The sequence below is a fragment of the Macaca thibetana genome, chromosome 7 (assembly GCF_024542745.1).
Source record: "Macaca thibetana thibetana isolate TM-01 chromosome 7, ASM2454274v1, whole genome shotgun sequence".
NCBI classification, from domain to species: Eukaryota; Metazoa; Chordata; class Mammalia; order Primates; family Cercopithecidae; genus Macaca; species Macaca thibetana.
The window spans coordinates 3,520,546-3,535,705 of record NC_065584.1 but is presented as its reverse complement, the minus strand read 5'-3'; the positions used below and the strand labels follow the sequence as shown (position 1 = coordinate 3,535,705).

The following is a 15,160-nucleotide window of genomic DNA, read 5'->3' as shown; positions in this document are numbered from 1 at the left end:
AGCCATTAAATTCTGAACTTACAGTTTGCTTGTACGTGCAGGTCTCAAAATAATGCTTTTTATTAATTTACTCTCGCCGGGCGCGGTGGCTCACGCCTGTAATCCCAGCACTTTGGGAGGCCAAGATGGGCGAATCACGAGGTCAGGAGATCGAGACCATCCTGGCTAACACGGTGAAACCCCGTCTCTACTAAAAATACAAAAAATTAGCCGGGTGTGGTATCGGGCGCCTGTAGTCCCAGCTACTCGGGAGGCTGAGGCAGGAGAATGGTGTGAACCCGGGAGGTGGAGCTTGCAGTGAGGCAAGATCGCGCCACTGCACTTCAGCCTGGGCGACAGAGTGAGACTCCATCTCAAAAAAAAAAACAACAATTTACTCTCTACTATAGACCCCAAATTAGATGCCCTCATTTTCATTTTAATATGCTTTTTAACATCTGAAGTGGTCTATTAAACTACAGTCAAATAGCTGTGAGGAATGACTAGATCTAAGCACTTCTCATTTCACTTGGAAACTGCTTTGGCTGGGTGTGGTGGCTCATGCCTGTAATCCCAGTGCTTTGGAAGGCCGATGTGCGAGGGTCACTTGAGTCCAGGAGCTTGAGACTAATTTGGGTAACATAGGGAGACCCAGTCTCCACAAAACATAAAAAATTAACCAGGTGTGGTGGTGTTTACCTGGCTAATTTTTTATGTTAGTCGTAGCTATTGGGAGACTGAGGTGGGAAGACTGCTTGAGCTTGTGTGGTTGAAGATGCAGGCAGCCGTGATCACACCACTGCACTGCAGCCTGGGCGACAAAGTGAGACTCTGTCTCAAAAAAAAAAAAAAAGAACAAACGAACGAACGAATGAACTGTGCGTTGGCTGTGACCTGTAATGCCGCCTCTGCCCCACCCTCCCTGTGCCCACACCTGAGCCCCACTCACTGCTCCTTTCACATCACTACTCAGGCTCCACAGGATCCGACTGCTTGGCCGTGTTCGCCCTTTCCCACACTTCGCAGCTCTGCCTGTCGGCTTGACAGCACTGAATCCTTCACAAGTCCAACCTAGTCAAAGGTCAATGGCGGCCCTCAAATCACCGAAACAATTGGCAAATGTGCACTGAGCATGTACTAGGTGCCAGACATTGTTTTAGGAGCTGAGAAACAATAAAGGGTCAGGATATCTGGGAGAGGAATCCTCGGCATCGGCAGAGACTCTGAGGTCAGAATGAACTTGGAGAGCTGGAAGGAATAGGGAGGCCACGGTGTCAGATTCAAATCCTGGCTGTCACTTACTAGCTAACTTAAACCGCTTAAGTTTTCTCATCTGTAAAACAGGGATAAAAACAGGATCCACCTCAAGCGGTTGTTATGGAGAATAACATAGAGTAACTCTATGTCAAACGTTGAGTGTCTGGTACTATGTATTAAATGCTTGTTACATAAAGTACCATGGCTGGACTATGGGAAGGAAGATGGGACAGGTCATTTAAGGGCCTTGGAGGATAGCATAGAGTTTAGCTTTTATTCTAAAACTGTTCTCTAAACTTAACAACTTTTCTTTTTTTTTTTGCTTTAGGGTTTTTTTGTTTCCTGTGTTGACAATATCATGAAGAAAATTCAGTTTAGAATCTGGAACTGGCCTGGATGGGATTTGAGGGCAGCTGGTGGGGGCTGCAGAGCCCCTTTGATTCCTCCCCCACTGTGGGAGCTAAGCTACTGGACACAGGAGCACCACAGGGCACCGAACAAGGAACTAAGTTAGTGTCTTGAGTCAGGCAAGAACAGGGAGGCCAGGCCAGAGCCACCACAGGGACTGCCCTGATGTGGTTAGTTCTGTTTCCATCCCTTTAACAGCATTTTAAAAGTGCTTTTCGTACTTACTTCCTACACTGCTTTCCACTCCTATAAAATGGGTACTTGGGGAAAGCTGCCCAAGGTTCTGAGGGAGGTTAGCAGGACTGCACTCACACCAAATCTGTACGTCATGCTCCCGATGACGAGAACCTGCCTCCAACACCTGCTTTCCTGCTCTTCTCTATGAGAGGACTTATTTAGGCAAGGATGGTCGTGAAGGCTGGCCTGAGGTGTGACCTTGCAGGATGTGACTGTGTCCTTCTCCTGGAACACCTTGCAGATAGTCCGCCCTCAAATTTCCTGTCCTCAAACTGTACTTGAATGCTCTGATAGAGTGTGAGGTTCCAAGAAACTAACAGCCCTGCTTTGGGAATGTGTCACAGATGATCCAAACAAGACCCAGAGGTTTCCGGAAGCCCCAGACTAGAAGAGTTCAGAGGCAAGGAATGAATCCCTTGTCTCCCTGCAATGACTGGGAAGGAAGCATTCTACAGGACCAATGGGTCTGGAAGCCTGGGAATCCTGGGCTCCAACACCAGCTCTCCCTGGTCAGCTCTCAACTTTGGGCAAGTCCCTTTAGCTGTTGTTTCAGAGGTTTCTTTTTCTGTGAAACATGGATGCCTCCACCTGCCCCCACAGGGCTGTCAATGTAATTCAGAGAGGAAACCTAAAGGACCCAGCCTAGTGCCTGGTATGGAATAAAAATCCAGAGAATGGGCTGGGCACGGTGGCTCACACCTGTAATCCCAGCATTTTGGGAGGCCAAAACGGGCAGATCACTTAAGGTCAGGAGTTCGAGACCAGCCTGGCCAACATGGCGAAACCCTGTCTCTACTAAAAATACAAAAATTAGTGGTGGTGGGCACCTATAATCTCAGCTACTCGGGAGGCTGAGGCAGGAGAATCGCTTGAACCCAGGAGGTGGAGCTTGCAGTGAGCAGAGATTGCACCACTGCACTCCAGCCTGGGCAACAAGAGTGAGACTCCCCCCTGCCCCCCAACAACAACAACAACAACAACAACAACAAAGAATTCAGTGAATGATCACAGCAGTAACAGAATTGATACAAATATCCAGTTGATGGCTATAATTAATACTAAGCCACTGGGATTCTAACAGAAGGAAGACTTAAAAATGATGCCCTCATTTAGGCCAGTTAGGGGCTTCGGACAGAGCAAGGTCAGATGAGGGTCTAGAAGGAAAAGGGCAAAGTAAACTGGGAGGGTACAATGGCTACGGTAAGAAGGGACTAAAGAAACTGAGTCATCCTGACATTTTGCTCGGGGCCCAGGCATCCTGGTATGATCTTACAAAATTACCCTTGGTCCCCAGTGCAACAGGGGCCTGCTATACAGTAGCTTACAAATACCTTTCCCCCTCCTTTCCCCTTGACTTTAGTTGCCATATTTGCCTGGACAACTAACATGTTCCCAATACATACTAAAAAGAGGGCCCCTACCTTTTTTTTTGAGATAAGAGTTTCACTCGGTCGTCAGGCTGGAGTGCAATGGTGCCATCTCGGCTCACTGCAACCTCCGCCTCTCAGTTGCAAGCGATTCTCCTGCCTCAGCCTCCCGAGTAGCTGGAACTATAGGCGCCCGCTACACCCAGCTAATTTTTGTATTTTTAGTAGAGATGGGATTTCACCATGTTGGCCAGAATGGTCTCCATCTCTTGACCTCGTGATCCGCCCGCCTTGGCCTCCCAAAGGGCTGGGATTACAGGCGTGAACGGCTGGGCACAGCCGGCCCCTACTTTCTTCTTTTTTTTTTTGAGACAGAGTCTCGCTCTGTCACCCAGGCTGGAGTGCAGTGGAGCGATCTTGGCTCACTGCAACCTCCGCCTCCCGGGTTCAAGCGATTCTCCTGCCTCAGCCTCCTGAGTAGCTGGGAAGCTGGGACTACGGGTGCGTGCCACCACACCCGGCTAATTTTTTTTTATTTTTAGTAGAGACAGGGTTTCACCGTGTTAGCCAGGATGGTCTCGATCTCTCGACCTTGTGATCGGCCCGCCTGGGCCTCCCAAAGTGCTGGGAATACAGGTGTGAATCACCAAGCCCGGCTACACGTTCCTAATATATAATAAAACGAGGGCCCCTACTTTTTTTTTGAGACGGAGTTTCACTCAGTCGTCAGGCTGGAGTGCAATGGCGCGATCTCGGCTCACTGGAACCTCTGCCTCCTGGGTGCAAGCGATTCTCCCGCCTCAGCCTCCCGAGTAGCTGGGACTACAGACGCCAGCAACCACACCCAGCTAATTTTTGTATTTTTAGTAGAGACGAGGTTTCACCATCTTGGCCAGGATGGTCTCTATCTCTTCACCTCGTGATCCGCCCGCCTCGGCCTCCCAAAGGGCTGGGATTACAGGGGTGAACCACCAAGCCTGGCCGGCCCCTACTTTCTTGAGTCCATTCTGCCCAGGCAGAATGTGTGTCAGTTTTACAGCACCAGACCTTTTAAAAATCCATCTGATTCATAGGTCAAACGTGTATCCACTTAAGTCTGCAAAGTTTTGGCACATTACATTAAGGGCAAACTATTACCGGACACTGGAAATGGGAAATGTCTCACCCGCGAGTTCCATACAATTTCAATCACCACCATACGATCTCTTGTTTCCCTGTTGCCTCACCCCAGTTGTCACGTACAGCATAACGTGGAGGACAAGGGTGGTGCAAGGAAACTTGAGTTATAAAGGAGAGAAGGGACTGGATGTGGAGTCAGAGTTCCTGGCTTGGACTCTGGCTTCTCTAACTCTGCGTAACCTCCGCGTTAGGCAGCGGAATCTCTCAAGGCCGGGGGACGCTCCCTGTCAAAAGCGTGGGAGATACAGGCGCACTGAGCGCGTTAACGCCAAGAAGGGAAACGCGGCGCAGGCCTAGGCGATGCTTCCCTCTGGCAACCGACCCTGGCCTGTCTCCCTTTAGAGAAGGGGAGGCCGGGCGGAAAACCAGGCGTGTGCCGGCGGAGGAATGGGACCCCAAGGTCAGCTGGGGCCAAGCGGCTTCTCGTCCTCCCGCCCCCGCCACTTCGCACCTCGGGGGCCAGGTCTATGTCCCCGCACTCACCTTGGCGCAGGACAGACGCCTCAGAGACCACCACAAACCTGCAGTCAAGTCAGAAAGGTCACCGACCGCGCACGCGCGCGCAGGGGCTGCCGGGAAGGCGGAAGCAGCAGTTACGCCGCAACGCCAGAGTGCCTCCCCAGCGGCGCCTGCGCGCCACAGCGTCCCCGGCGGCCGCCTGGTGCCGCAGGCAAGAAGCGGCGGGGACAGGATGCGGTAGGGGTGTGCCCGCGTGTGTCACCGTGGGGTGGCTAACCCTCCACATCTTCCCACGACTGATGAGTTTCCTGGGACGCAGGACCTTCAACGCTGAAACTAGGAAAGTTCTACACAAACCGGGAGGGTTGGTTAACCTAAAGGACCCTCTTTACTGTTATGTTAAAGACTAAGTCTCCCATTTCAGTGGTGTGTCTTGCCCTTTGCATTGTTAATTATTTGGCTCTGCATGTATATATATTTTGAGACGGAGCCTCACTCTGTCGCCCAGGCTGCAGTGCAGTGGCACGATCTCGGTTCACTGCAACCTCTGCCTCCCGGGTTCAAGCGATTCTCGTGCCTCAGCTTCCTGAATAGCTGGGATTACAGGCGCCAGTCACCACGCCCAGCTAGCTTTTGTATTTTAGCAGAGAGGGGGTTTCACCATGTTGGCCAGACTGGTCTTGAACTCCTGACCTCAGGTGATCCACCTGCCTTAGCCTCCCAAAGTGCTGGGATTACAGGCTTGAGCCACCATGCCCGGCCTGCTCAGCACATTTTTATGTCTGTATTCTGTGCATATTCTTCTCAGCAGATTAATATAAAACTTCCACAGGGGCTTCAGACACTGGACTTAATAGTCTTTTTTTTTTTTTTTTTTTTTGAGAGGGAGTCTCGCTCTGTCGCCCAGGCTGGAGTGCAGTGGCGCGATCTCAGCTCACTGCAAGCTCCGCCTCACGCCATTCTCCTGCCTCAGCCTCCCAAGTAGCTGGGACCACAGGCGCCCGCCACCACACCCAGCTAGTTTTTTGTATTTTTTAGTAGAGACGGGGTTTCACCGTGTTAGCCAGGATGGTCTCGATCTCCTGACCTCGTGATCCGCCCGTCTCGGCCTCCCAAAGTGCTGGGATTACAGGCTTGAGCCACCGCGCCCGGCCTTAACAGTCTTTAAAAAACTATATATACATATATACATATATATATATGCCGGGCGTGGTGGCGCGCTCTCTCTCTCTCTTTTTTTCTCTCTCTCTATATATATACTTTTTTTTTTCCAGAAGTATTTTGCAGTAGAGAACTAGAAATCATAAAGAAAACAATTTAGCGAGCGGATCACCTGAGGTCAGGAGTTCAAGACCAGCCTGGCCGACATGGCGAAACCCCATCCTTACTAAAAATACAAAAATTAGCTGGGCGTGGTGGCAGGCGCCTGTAATCCCAACTGCTCAGGAAGTTGGGGCAGGAGAATCACTTGAACCAGCGGGGCAGAGGTTGCAGTGAGCCGAGATCTCGCCATTGCACTCCAGCCTGGGCGGCAAGAGTGAAACACCGTCTCAAAGAAAAAGCCAAATAAAAATTGGATGGAGGCTGGGCGCAGTGGCTCAGCACTTTGTGAGGCCTGTAATCTCTAATCTCAGCACTTTAGGAGGCCAAAGCAGACAAACTGCTTGAGTTCAGGAGTTTGAGGAGTTTGAGACCAGTCTGGCTAACATGATGAAACCCCTTTTCTACTAAAAATACAAAAATTAGCCGGGTGTGGTAGTGGTGCGTGCCTGTAATCCCAGCTACTTGGGAGGCTGAGCAGGAGAATTGCTTGAACCCTGGAGGCAGAGGTTGCAGTGAGCCGAGATGGTGCCACTGTATTCCAGCTTGGGCGACAGAGTGAGACTCTGTCTCAAACAAGCAAAACAAAAAAGAAATTGGATGGGTTTGGCAGATTAGACAGTTGAAGAATAAACTGCAAGATAGAAGAAGCCATTCAGAAAATAAGAGGATACAGCAGGAAAGGCCATCATGTGGGTAACTGGTATCTTAGAAGGAAATGAAAGAGGTGAGGCAGAAATATTTCAAGAGCTAATGGCTGAGAATTTTCCGAAAGTGATGATAAAAAAATCATGCCAAAGATTCAAAAAGTCTTACAGAAACCAAGCAGGCAGATAAATAGAAACAAAACAATACCTTGAAATCTCACACTAAAGCCATAGAAAAGATAAAGATAAAATCTCAAAGAAAATAACCGCCAATCAAGAATTCTATACACAGGGCCGGGCGCGGTGGCTCACGCCTGTAATCCCAGCACTTTGGGAGGCCAAGGCGGGCGGATCACAAGGTCAGGAGGAAACGGTGAAACCCCGTCTCTACTAAAAATACAAAAAAAAAATTAGCCGGGCACGGTTGTCGCCTGTAGTCCCAGCTACTCGGGAGGAAATGAACCCGGGAGGCGGAGCTTGCAGTGAGCCGAGATCGCGCCACTGCACTCCAGCCTGGGCGACAGAGCGAGACTCTGTCTCAAAAAAAAAAAAAAAAAAAAAAAAAAAAAAGAATTCTATACACAGGGAAATTGGCATTCGGAAAAGGTGAAATAAAGATAGTTTAGGACAAACTGAAGAAATCGTGCCAGGCATGGTGGCTCATGCTTGTAATCCCAGCACTTTGGGAGGATTGCTTGAGCCCAGGATTTTGAGACCAGCCTGGGCAATGTATTAAGATCCCATTTTTAATGAAAAAAAAAAAAAAGAGGAAATTATTAGGTTTTGAAGGGAAGGCAAGGGTTAAAGACAGACGAGACACACACACTCACACACACACACACACACACGCAGAGGATGAAGGGGGAGGGGGAGAGAGGAGAGAGATGGTGGCTTCAACAGCAATGCAGGTTTACTGCCAGCAAAAACCTGTGGAGGAGGTAACCAGCTTAGTGCCCGAGCTCACTGCTGCTTCCAGGCTGGGGTAATTATAGGTCTGGGCTGGATCGGTCTGGGCAGTATGGCTTGCTGCCTGGCAGGATGTGATAAGGATGCTCCTGCAGTCAGGCGGTTGGGCAGGATGTTTCTTATGGCCGGAGCCCCCATGGAATGTTTCACTCCGACCAAGGTCTGTGAAATGGTGGGGGGTTTATAAAATGGTGCAGCTAGGACTGAAATAATCACGAGCAGATCCACAGTAAAATAAATGTTCATTATTCAGGCACAAGGAAAACGAGCTCAGATGTGTCAAGATAAAATAATAAAAAGGCGGCCGCGCGGTGGCTCAAGCCTGTAATCCCAGCACTTTGGGAGGCCGAGGCGGGCGGATCACGAGGTCAGGAGATCGAGACCATCCTGGCGAACACGGTGAAACCCCGTCTCTACTAAAAAATACAAAAAAACTAGCCGGGCGAGGTGGCGGGCGCCTGTAGTCCCAGCTAGTCCGGAGGCTGAGGCAGGAGAATGGTGTAAACCCGGGAGGCGGAGCTTGCAGTGAGCTGAGATCCGGCCACTGCACTCCAGCCTGGGCGACAGAGCCAGACTCCATCTCAAAAAAAAAAAAAAAAATAAATAATAAAAAGGCTTAGGATCCAGTTAAAATCGTCCTTTTTGAGATGGAGTCTTGCTGTGTCGCCCAGGCTGGAGTGCAGTGGTGTGATCTCAGCCTCTGGAGTAGCTGGGATTATAGGCACCCACCACCACGCCTGGCTGATTGTATTTTCAGTGGAGATGGGGTTTCACCATGTTGACCAGGCTGTTCTACAACTCCTGACCTCCTGATCCACCGACCTCAGCCTCCCAAAGTGCTGGGATTACAGGCGTGAGCCACAGTACCCGGCCCGGATCCAGTTAAAATAGTTTATTCAAGCACAAAGTATGAGGCATCTAGGTACACCCGAACACCAAAGCATGGTAATTGGCCCAGCACTTTGGGAGGCCGAGGAGGGCGGATCACCTGAGGTCAGGAGTTTGAGCCAGCCTGGCCAACATGGTGAAACCCTATCTCTACTAAAAATACAAAAAGTAGCTGGGCGTGATGGCGGGCGCCTGTAATCCCAGCTACTCAGGAGGCTGAGGCAGGAGAAGCACTTGAACCTGGGAGGCAGAGGTTGCAGTGAGCCAACGTTGCACCATTGCACTCCAGCCTGGGGGACAAGAGTGAGACTTCGGCTCAAAAAAAAAAAAAACAACAAAAATTAGCTGGGCACGGTGGTAGACGCCTATAATCCCAGCTACTCAGCTGAGGCCAGAGAATCACTTGAACCCGGGAGGCAGAGGTTGCAGTGAGCTGAGATTGTGTCATTGCACTCCAGCATGGGCGACAAGAGCAAGACTCTACCTCAAAAAAAGAAAAACAAACAAAAAAAAAAAAAAAACAGGTGATCAGTGCTCAAGTGAGGATTGTTCATACAGGCAAAATTAGGGGCTGAAAACTGAGTTACATTTTCCATACGAAGGCTAACATAGAGATAGAAGACTTGATTGACTGCTTAGCATCCTGCTGTAAAGAGGTAACAGTTAACAAGGCTCTCATCGCCAATGTCACTTAACCTAGTTTTGAATGAAGACTGGGGAGTCTGGTTAATGTGTAACATCTCAACACAAGTCAGCAAGTGTCAGGCACTAGAGAAGAAAAACAGCCATGTTACCTGCCTCAGTTTCCAGGGCTTAACTTTTCCACTTAGCTTAATAAATCTGGAGGTCCTAAAATTTTCAAGGATGAGATTGCAGGAAGGAATGAACAATGAACATGGTCCTGCTGCAAGGGAAAAGAGCTTACGGTCAAATCAAACTGCACAGAAAGCTTGAAAACTTTCTGTCTTAGGGTAGCAGTTCTCCAAGTGTGGGTCAAAACTATTTTCTTCATAATAGTAAATAGTCTTCGCCTTTTTTTTTTTTTTGAGACAGGGCTTCACTGTTACCCAGGCTGGAGTATGATGGCGCGATCTCCACTCACTGCAACCTCCGTCTCCTGGGCTTAAGTGATTCTTTCACCCCAGCCTTCCAAGTGGCTGGGACTACAGGCACGTGCCACCATGCCTGGCTAATTTTTGTATTTTTGCTAGAGATAGGGTTTTGCCATGTTGCCCAGGCTGGTCTTTAATTCCTGAGTTCAAGTGATCTGCCTGTCTTGGCCTCCCAAAGTGTGGGATTACAGGTGTGAGCCACCGGAGCTGGCCTTCTTTGTCTTTTTTTCTTTCTTTTTTTTTTTTGAGAGGGAGTCTCGCTCTGTCGCCCAGGCTGGAGTGCAGTGGCCGGATCTCAGCTCACTGCAAGCTCCGCCTCCCGGGTTCCTGCCATTCTCCTGCCTCAGCCTCCCAAGTACCTGGGACTACAGGCGCTGCCACCACGCCCGGCTAGTTTTTTGTATATTTTAGTAGAGACGGGGTTTCACCGTGTTAGCCAGGATGGTCTCGATCTCCTGACCTCGTGATCCGCCCGTCTCGGCCTCCCAAAGTGCTGGGATTACAGGCTTGAGCCACCGTGCCCGGCCCTTTGTCTTTTTCATTAGGATTCTCTCACAAGTGTACAGTGGAGTTTTCCAGGGTCATGTGACTTGTGGTATCACATCAGAATGACTTCAGAAACAGATTTGAGAATCCAGCTGTTTCTCATGCAACTAGACACTAAGGGATCTTCAAAAATGTAAAATTTTTGAATTTTACATTTTACATAAAAAATCTTCAAAAATGTAAAAGCATCATTCCTCTCACACGCACACACAAAATGTTTTTTGGAAAACATAGTGATGTTTTCCAAATACACTCTTTAACATCAAATGAGTTTATTATTATTTTAAAATGAATAAGTAAAAACATTTCTCTGTCGTAATCCCTGATAGACATAACCTACATAAACAAAATCTCTTTAGGGTCCTTAGCAACTTTTAAGAGTATAAAGGGATTCTGAGACCAGACCAGGTTTGAGAACCACTGTCCTATAGTAAAAATGTTTTAGATTTATAATGACTTATAACACTGCTGAGGACGAGAACAAGCATTTAGGAAAAACTTAAGAACATCATGGAGAGCTGTTTCAAGACAGAGCTTCTGAACTTCCAACTAGACTTGAGATCAATAGACTTTGCCATGTTGCCCGGCTGGTCTTGAACTGCTGGCCTCAAGTGATCCTCCTACCTTGGCCTCTCAAAGTGTCGGTTTACACGTGTGAGCCACTGTGCTCAGACCAAGAGAGTTTTAATGTCTTTAGTTTCAAATCCAAAACACCCTAAGAAATGCACATCTTTTTCTTTCTTTTTTTTTTTTTTGAGACGGAGTCTGGCTCTGTCGCCCAGGCTGGAGTGTAATGGCGCAATCTCAGCTCACTGCAAGCTCCACCTCCTGGGTTCACACCATTCTCCCTGCCTCAGCCTCCGGAGTAGCTGGGACTACAGGCGCCCGCCACAACACCCAGCTAATTTTTTGTACTTTTAGTAGAGACGGGGTTTCACCATGTTAGCCAGGATGGTCTCGATCTCGTGACCTCGTGATCCACCCAACCGCGCCTGGCCAAAAAAACCCAAATATTTAAGGAAAGAGCCACTCCAGCAGATTTAGTCAAAGTTCAGAATGCTGCATCTTGTGACTAGGAAGGCTGGAGAAGACAGCAATACACTTCGAGCACAGCTTCCTCTGCTTTAAGGAGAGTGCTGCTTAATGGCACCAACACCATTTGTAACTGCTCTCAGCTGTTAGTTTCCCCTTTTTGGTGTACAGCTCAAATGCTCCAAATGCTCAGTGAAAGCAAATATGCAAAACCTCCCCAAAATACCATGGCCCACTAGGGGTTCAGTGGCCTTCCCATGTGTTCTGGCCTAGATGTGGCAAGTCCACGAAGATCTACCTGATGTAAAACTGTTTCTTTTTTCTTTTTTTGAGACAGAGTCTTGCTCTGTCGCCCAGGCTGGACTACAGTGGTGTGATCTCGGCTCACTGCATCTCCTGAGTTCAAGCGATTATCTTGCCTCAGCTTCCTGAGTAGCTGGGATTACAGGCATGCACCACTATGCCCAGTTAATTTTTGTATTTTTAGTAGAGATGGGGGTTTCACCAGGTTGGTCAGGCTGGTCTCGAACTCCTGACCTCGTGATCTGCCCGTCTCAGCCTCCCAAAGTGCTGGGATTACAGTCATGAGCCACTGCGCACGGCCCAAGCTGTTTCTTTTCACTCTAAACTTTGGATAGGAATGCAAGATGAACTTGACCAAGTGACTGAGGAGCACCGAGAACTACTGAATCAAATGAAGGGTGCTCAAAGCCATTCAGTCTGTGATAATTCAGAATGTTAACCTGTGTTTGGTCAGGAAACACTATGGCAACTTTCCAAATTGGCAAATTTCCAAAGGAGCATCAAGAGAGTATCTTCAGATTGCAGTTTAAAAAAAAATCAAAACTCAGAAGGATTAGCTAGTAGCCCCAAAAGATCAAAGAATATAGAAAATGCCCTGCAGAAAATGTTTCTGAAAAGCATCTTCCACTTAAAATCATATTCATTGTGACATCAACAAAGGATGACAGCACATGGGAATGGCAACATCCTAGAAAAACAGGCCAGGTGCGTTGGCTCACACCTATGATCCCAGCATTCTGGGAGGCCGAGGTGGGCAGATCATGAGGTTAGGAGACTGAGACCACCCTGGCCAACATGGTGAAACCCCGTTGCTACTAAAATGCAAAAAATTAGCCAGGCGTGGTGGCTCTCGGTAGTCCCAGCTACTTGAGAGGATGAGGCAGGAGAATCGCTTGAACCTGGGAGGCAGAGGTTGCAGGGAGCTATTGCGCCACTGCACTCCAGCCTGGTGACAGAGCAAGACTCTCCAAACAACAACAAAACAAAACAAAACAAACAAAGAAAAGTGTCAGTAAGTTCTGGAGTTGCTTCAAGTGGCTTCAATATATTTTGTAAAATTCTGAATTATGTCCTAGTCTCCACATACAGTGTGAAGTTACAATATTTTCCAATCAATGCTGAATGACATACTTTATGATTCTCGATTACTTTATGATTACCTTTTTTCTTATTTTTTGAGAAACATGGCTGGGCATGGTGGTTCATGCCTGTAGTCTCAGCACTTTGGGAGGCCAAGGGCTCCCAAGCAGATTGCTTGAGCCCAGGAGTTTGAGACCGGCCTGGGCAACACAGTGAAACCCCTGTCTCTACTAAAAATACAAAAAATTAGCCGGTGTGGTGGTGGCGTAAGCCTGTAGTCCCAGCTATGCAGGAGGTTGTGGTGGGAGCATCACCTGAGCACCCGAAATTAAGGCTGCAGTGAGCCCTGATTGCAGCACTGCACTCCAGCCTGGGCGAGAGGAGTGAGACCTTGCCTCAAAAGAAAGAAAAAAAAAAAAAAAAGCAAGTTATTTCTTCCTGGCAAAGTGTGTTGAGGCACTTTTTGGAAGCTGTCATATTTGGCAAAGTCCTAACATGAGGTCCAGAGCTCATTAGGCCAGGATTTGGAGCCAGGACTCCTGGCTTAGTATGATTATGGGTTCAATTTTTGAGACACCAATAGCTCAACCTACCTGGCTGACTTCTGTCTACCCTGTTCTCAAACCCCCCTCTTATTTGCCACTGCTCGGGCTTCACACTGCTGATTAGAGCCATGCTCTCGATACCATCTCTGTATTTGTTCACGTGGCTCTTTCCTGAGAGCCCACATGGGTCAGACAGATCCTGCCCTGGGCAATGAGGGGAACATACCCGGCCAGGTGGCCATGTCTCTCTTCTGACCCTCCCTTCCCTTGCACATGTGGCTGCCTTCCTGGGCATCCTTTGCTAGATTTCTTGCCTCTGCTCCGTCTTTTGGGGAGTTTGCTAGGGCTCTGTTCTCCACCCTCCGCCTTCTAGAGATGGGCCAGGACCACCTCAGCCTGTATCTTTTGTCCATGTGATCACCTGGACCTCCTGTCCGCACCTGTTTGTGTCCAGCTGTGAGTCTGACACCGCCACCTGAGACACAGGTTTAGGAAGGAAGATGAATTCAGTTAAGATTCGGCTCCAAAGAACTTCTCCCAGATCCTCCCCTATAATCCTGGGTCCTCCTTTGCCCGGCTCATTAGCCGGTATCCTGCAGGGGTCAGCCTGGCGTTATTTTCTCCAAGACATTCCTGACCTTCTTCTTGCCCCTCTCCCCCCATATTAGGTGCAAGGATGTCCTGGTACCTCCGACCCATGAACGCAAATCCCTTCTCTGGTTTGCCTTCCGTCTCCTCACCCTGAGGTGCTCAAGAAACGCGTGAAGGGCCCCGGTATGCTCGAAGCGCACAAACCTCCGAGGTAGCAGCCTCTAAACGGGGAGGCCAGGGAGTGACCGGAGGACATTTTCTTGTACACGCAGGGGTTGCCCCGGAACTCCCGTCAAACAGACTCCTGGGCCAGCCTCCGGCCTTTGTCAACCTTCCCCTGTGGCTCTAGAAAGGCTCAGCCTGGGTTCGCGCCGGGTGGCGGCTCCCAGCAGGCCTAGCGCGGCGGGGCGGGGCCGGCGGCACGAGGACCAAGCAGCGCGGGCAGCACGCGCCGGGCCGGAGCCCGCCCACAACGGCGCGCGGCGCGTTCTGATTGGAAGGCCTCGAGCGGGGGCGGGGCTTCCAGAGCGCGTTTCCGCCGTCGCCTGTTCCCGCCCCGGAGACCCGGCAGTTGAGGGATGCCGACGCCTGGGCCTTGAGGATGCTGCGCAAGCTCACCCTCGAGCAGATCAACGACTGGTTCACCATTGGCAAGACCGTGACCAATGTGGAGCTGCTGGGCGCGCCGCCCGCCTTCCCGGCCGGGGCGGCCAGGGAGGAGGCTCAGCGCCAGGACGTGGCCCCCGGCGCCGGTCCCGCGGCCCAGGCTGCGGCCCTGGCCCAAGCTCCGGCCCAGCAGGCCGCTGCGTTCGAAAGGTAGGACGCGGGCGGGGCGGAGGCGGCTCGAGGGCGGCCGGGCGAGACCTGGCGACGAGGGCTCGGGCCACCCAGATCCTTCTCGCGAGCCCGTGCCCTCTCGTGGGGCTCCAGGGACCCCTGACCGTCCGGGGCGAGGGGTCACTACACAACCCTATGCGCGGCCCAGAGCGATGCCTGCAAGGAAGCTGAGCTAGAGTTGTTGTTGTTGTTGTTGTTTTCCTTCAGTTCTTAATGTTTAAATTAACAGACCAGTTTTTGAGGCACTCTTAGGTTTCCAGAAGAAGGCAGCGGAGGGCAGAGGTCCCACAGGTCCCTTCCCTCCCACAGTTTCCCCTCTGAGCGTCTGTGTCAAGTGTGGGTTTTCGTGACAGCCGGCGAACCCGCATCGCTGCGTCTTCGTCACCCGGAGGCCATCGTTACAGGAG

The 15,160-nt window shown here is 50.1% G+C and overlaps 2 protein-coding genes across 52 annotated transcripts in view; one reads left to right on the top strand and one right to left on the bottom strand.

Annotated features, from left to right (window-relative positions):
* The window catches only part of ATP5MJ (ATP synthase membrane subunit j), an 819,915-nt gene that overhangs the window by 4,268 nt on the left and 800,487 nt on the right, over positions 1-15,160 (bottom strand). For 33 of the 50 annotated variants that reach the window (XM_050798493.1, XM_050798505.1, XM_050798495.1 and 30 more), the window contains exon 2: positions 4,911-4,987. The gene's annotated coding sequence lies outside the window, so the exon portion shown is untranslated. Of the gene's footprint in view, positions 1-22; positions 191-4,910; positions 4,992-13,404; positions 13,409-15,160 lie in introns of those variants that run through there. The other 17 variants (XM_050798462.1, XM_050798463.1, XM_050798464.1 and 14 more) reach the window with 7 other exon arrangements.
* Positions 14,447-15,160, top strand: part of TDRD9 (tudor domain containing 9) — a 127,485-nt gene continuing 126,771 nt past the window's right edge. The window contains exon 1 of one of the 2 annotated variants that reach the window (XM_050798360.1): positions 14,447-14,732. In XM_050798360.1, coding sequence (XP_050654317.1) covers positions 14,518-14,732 — 215 coding nt within the window. In that variant the 5' untranslated portion in view covers positions 14,447-14,517. The remainder of the gene's footprint in view (positions 14,733-15,160) is intronic. The other variant, XM_050798361.1, reaches the window with a different exon arrangement.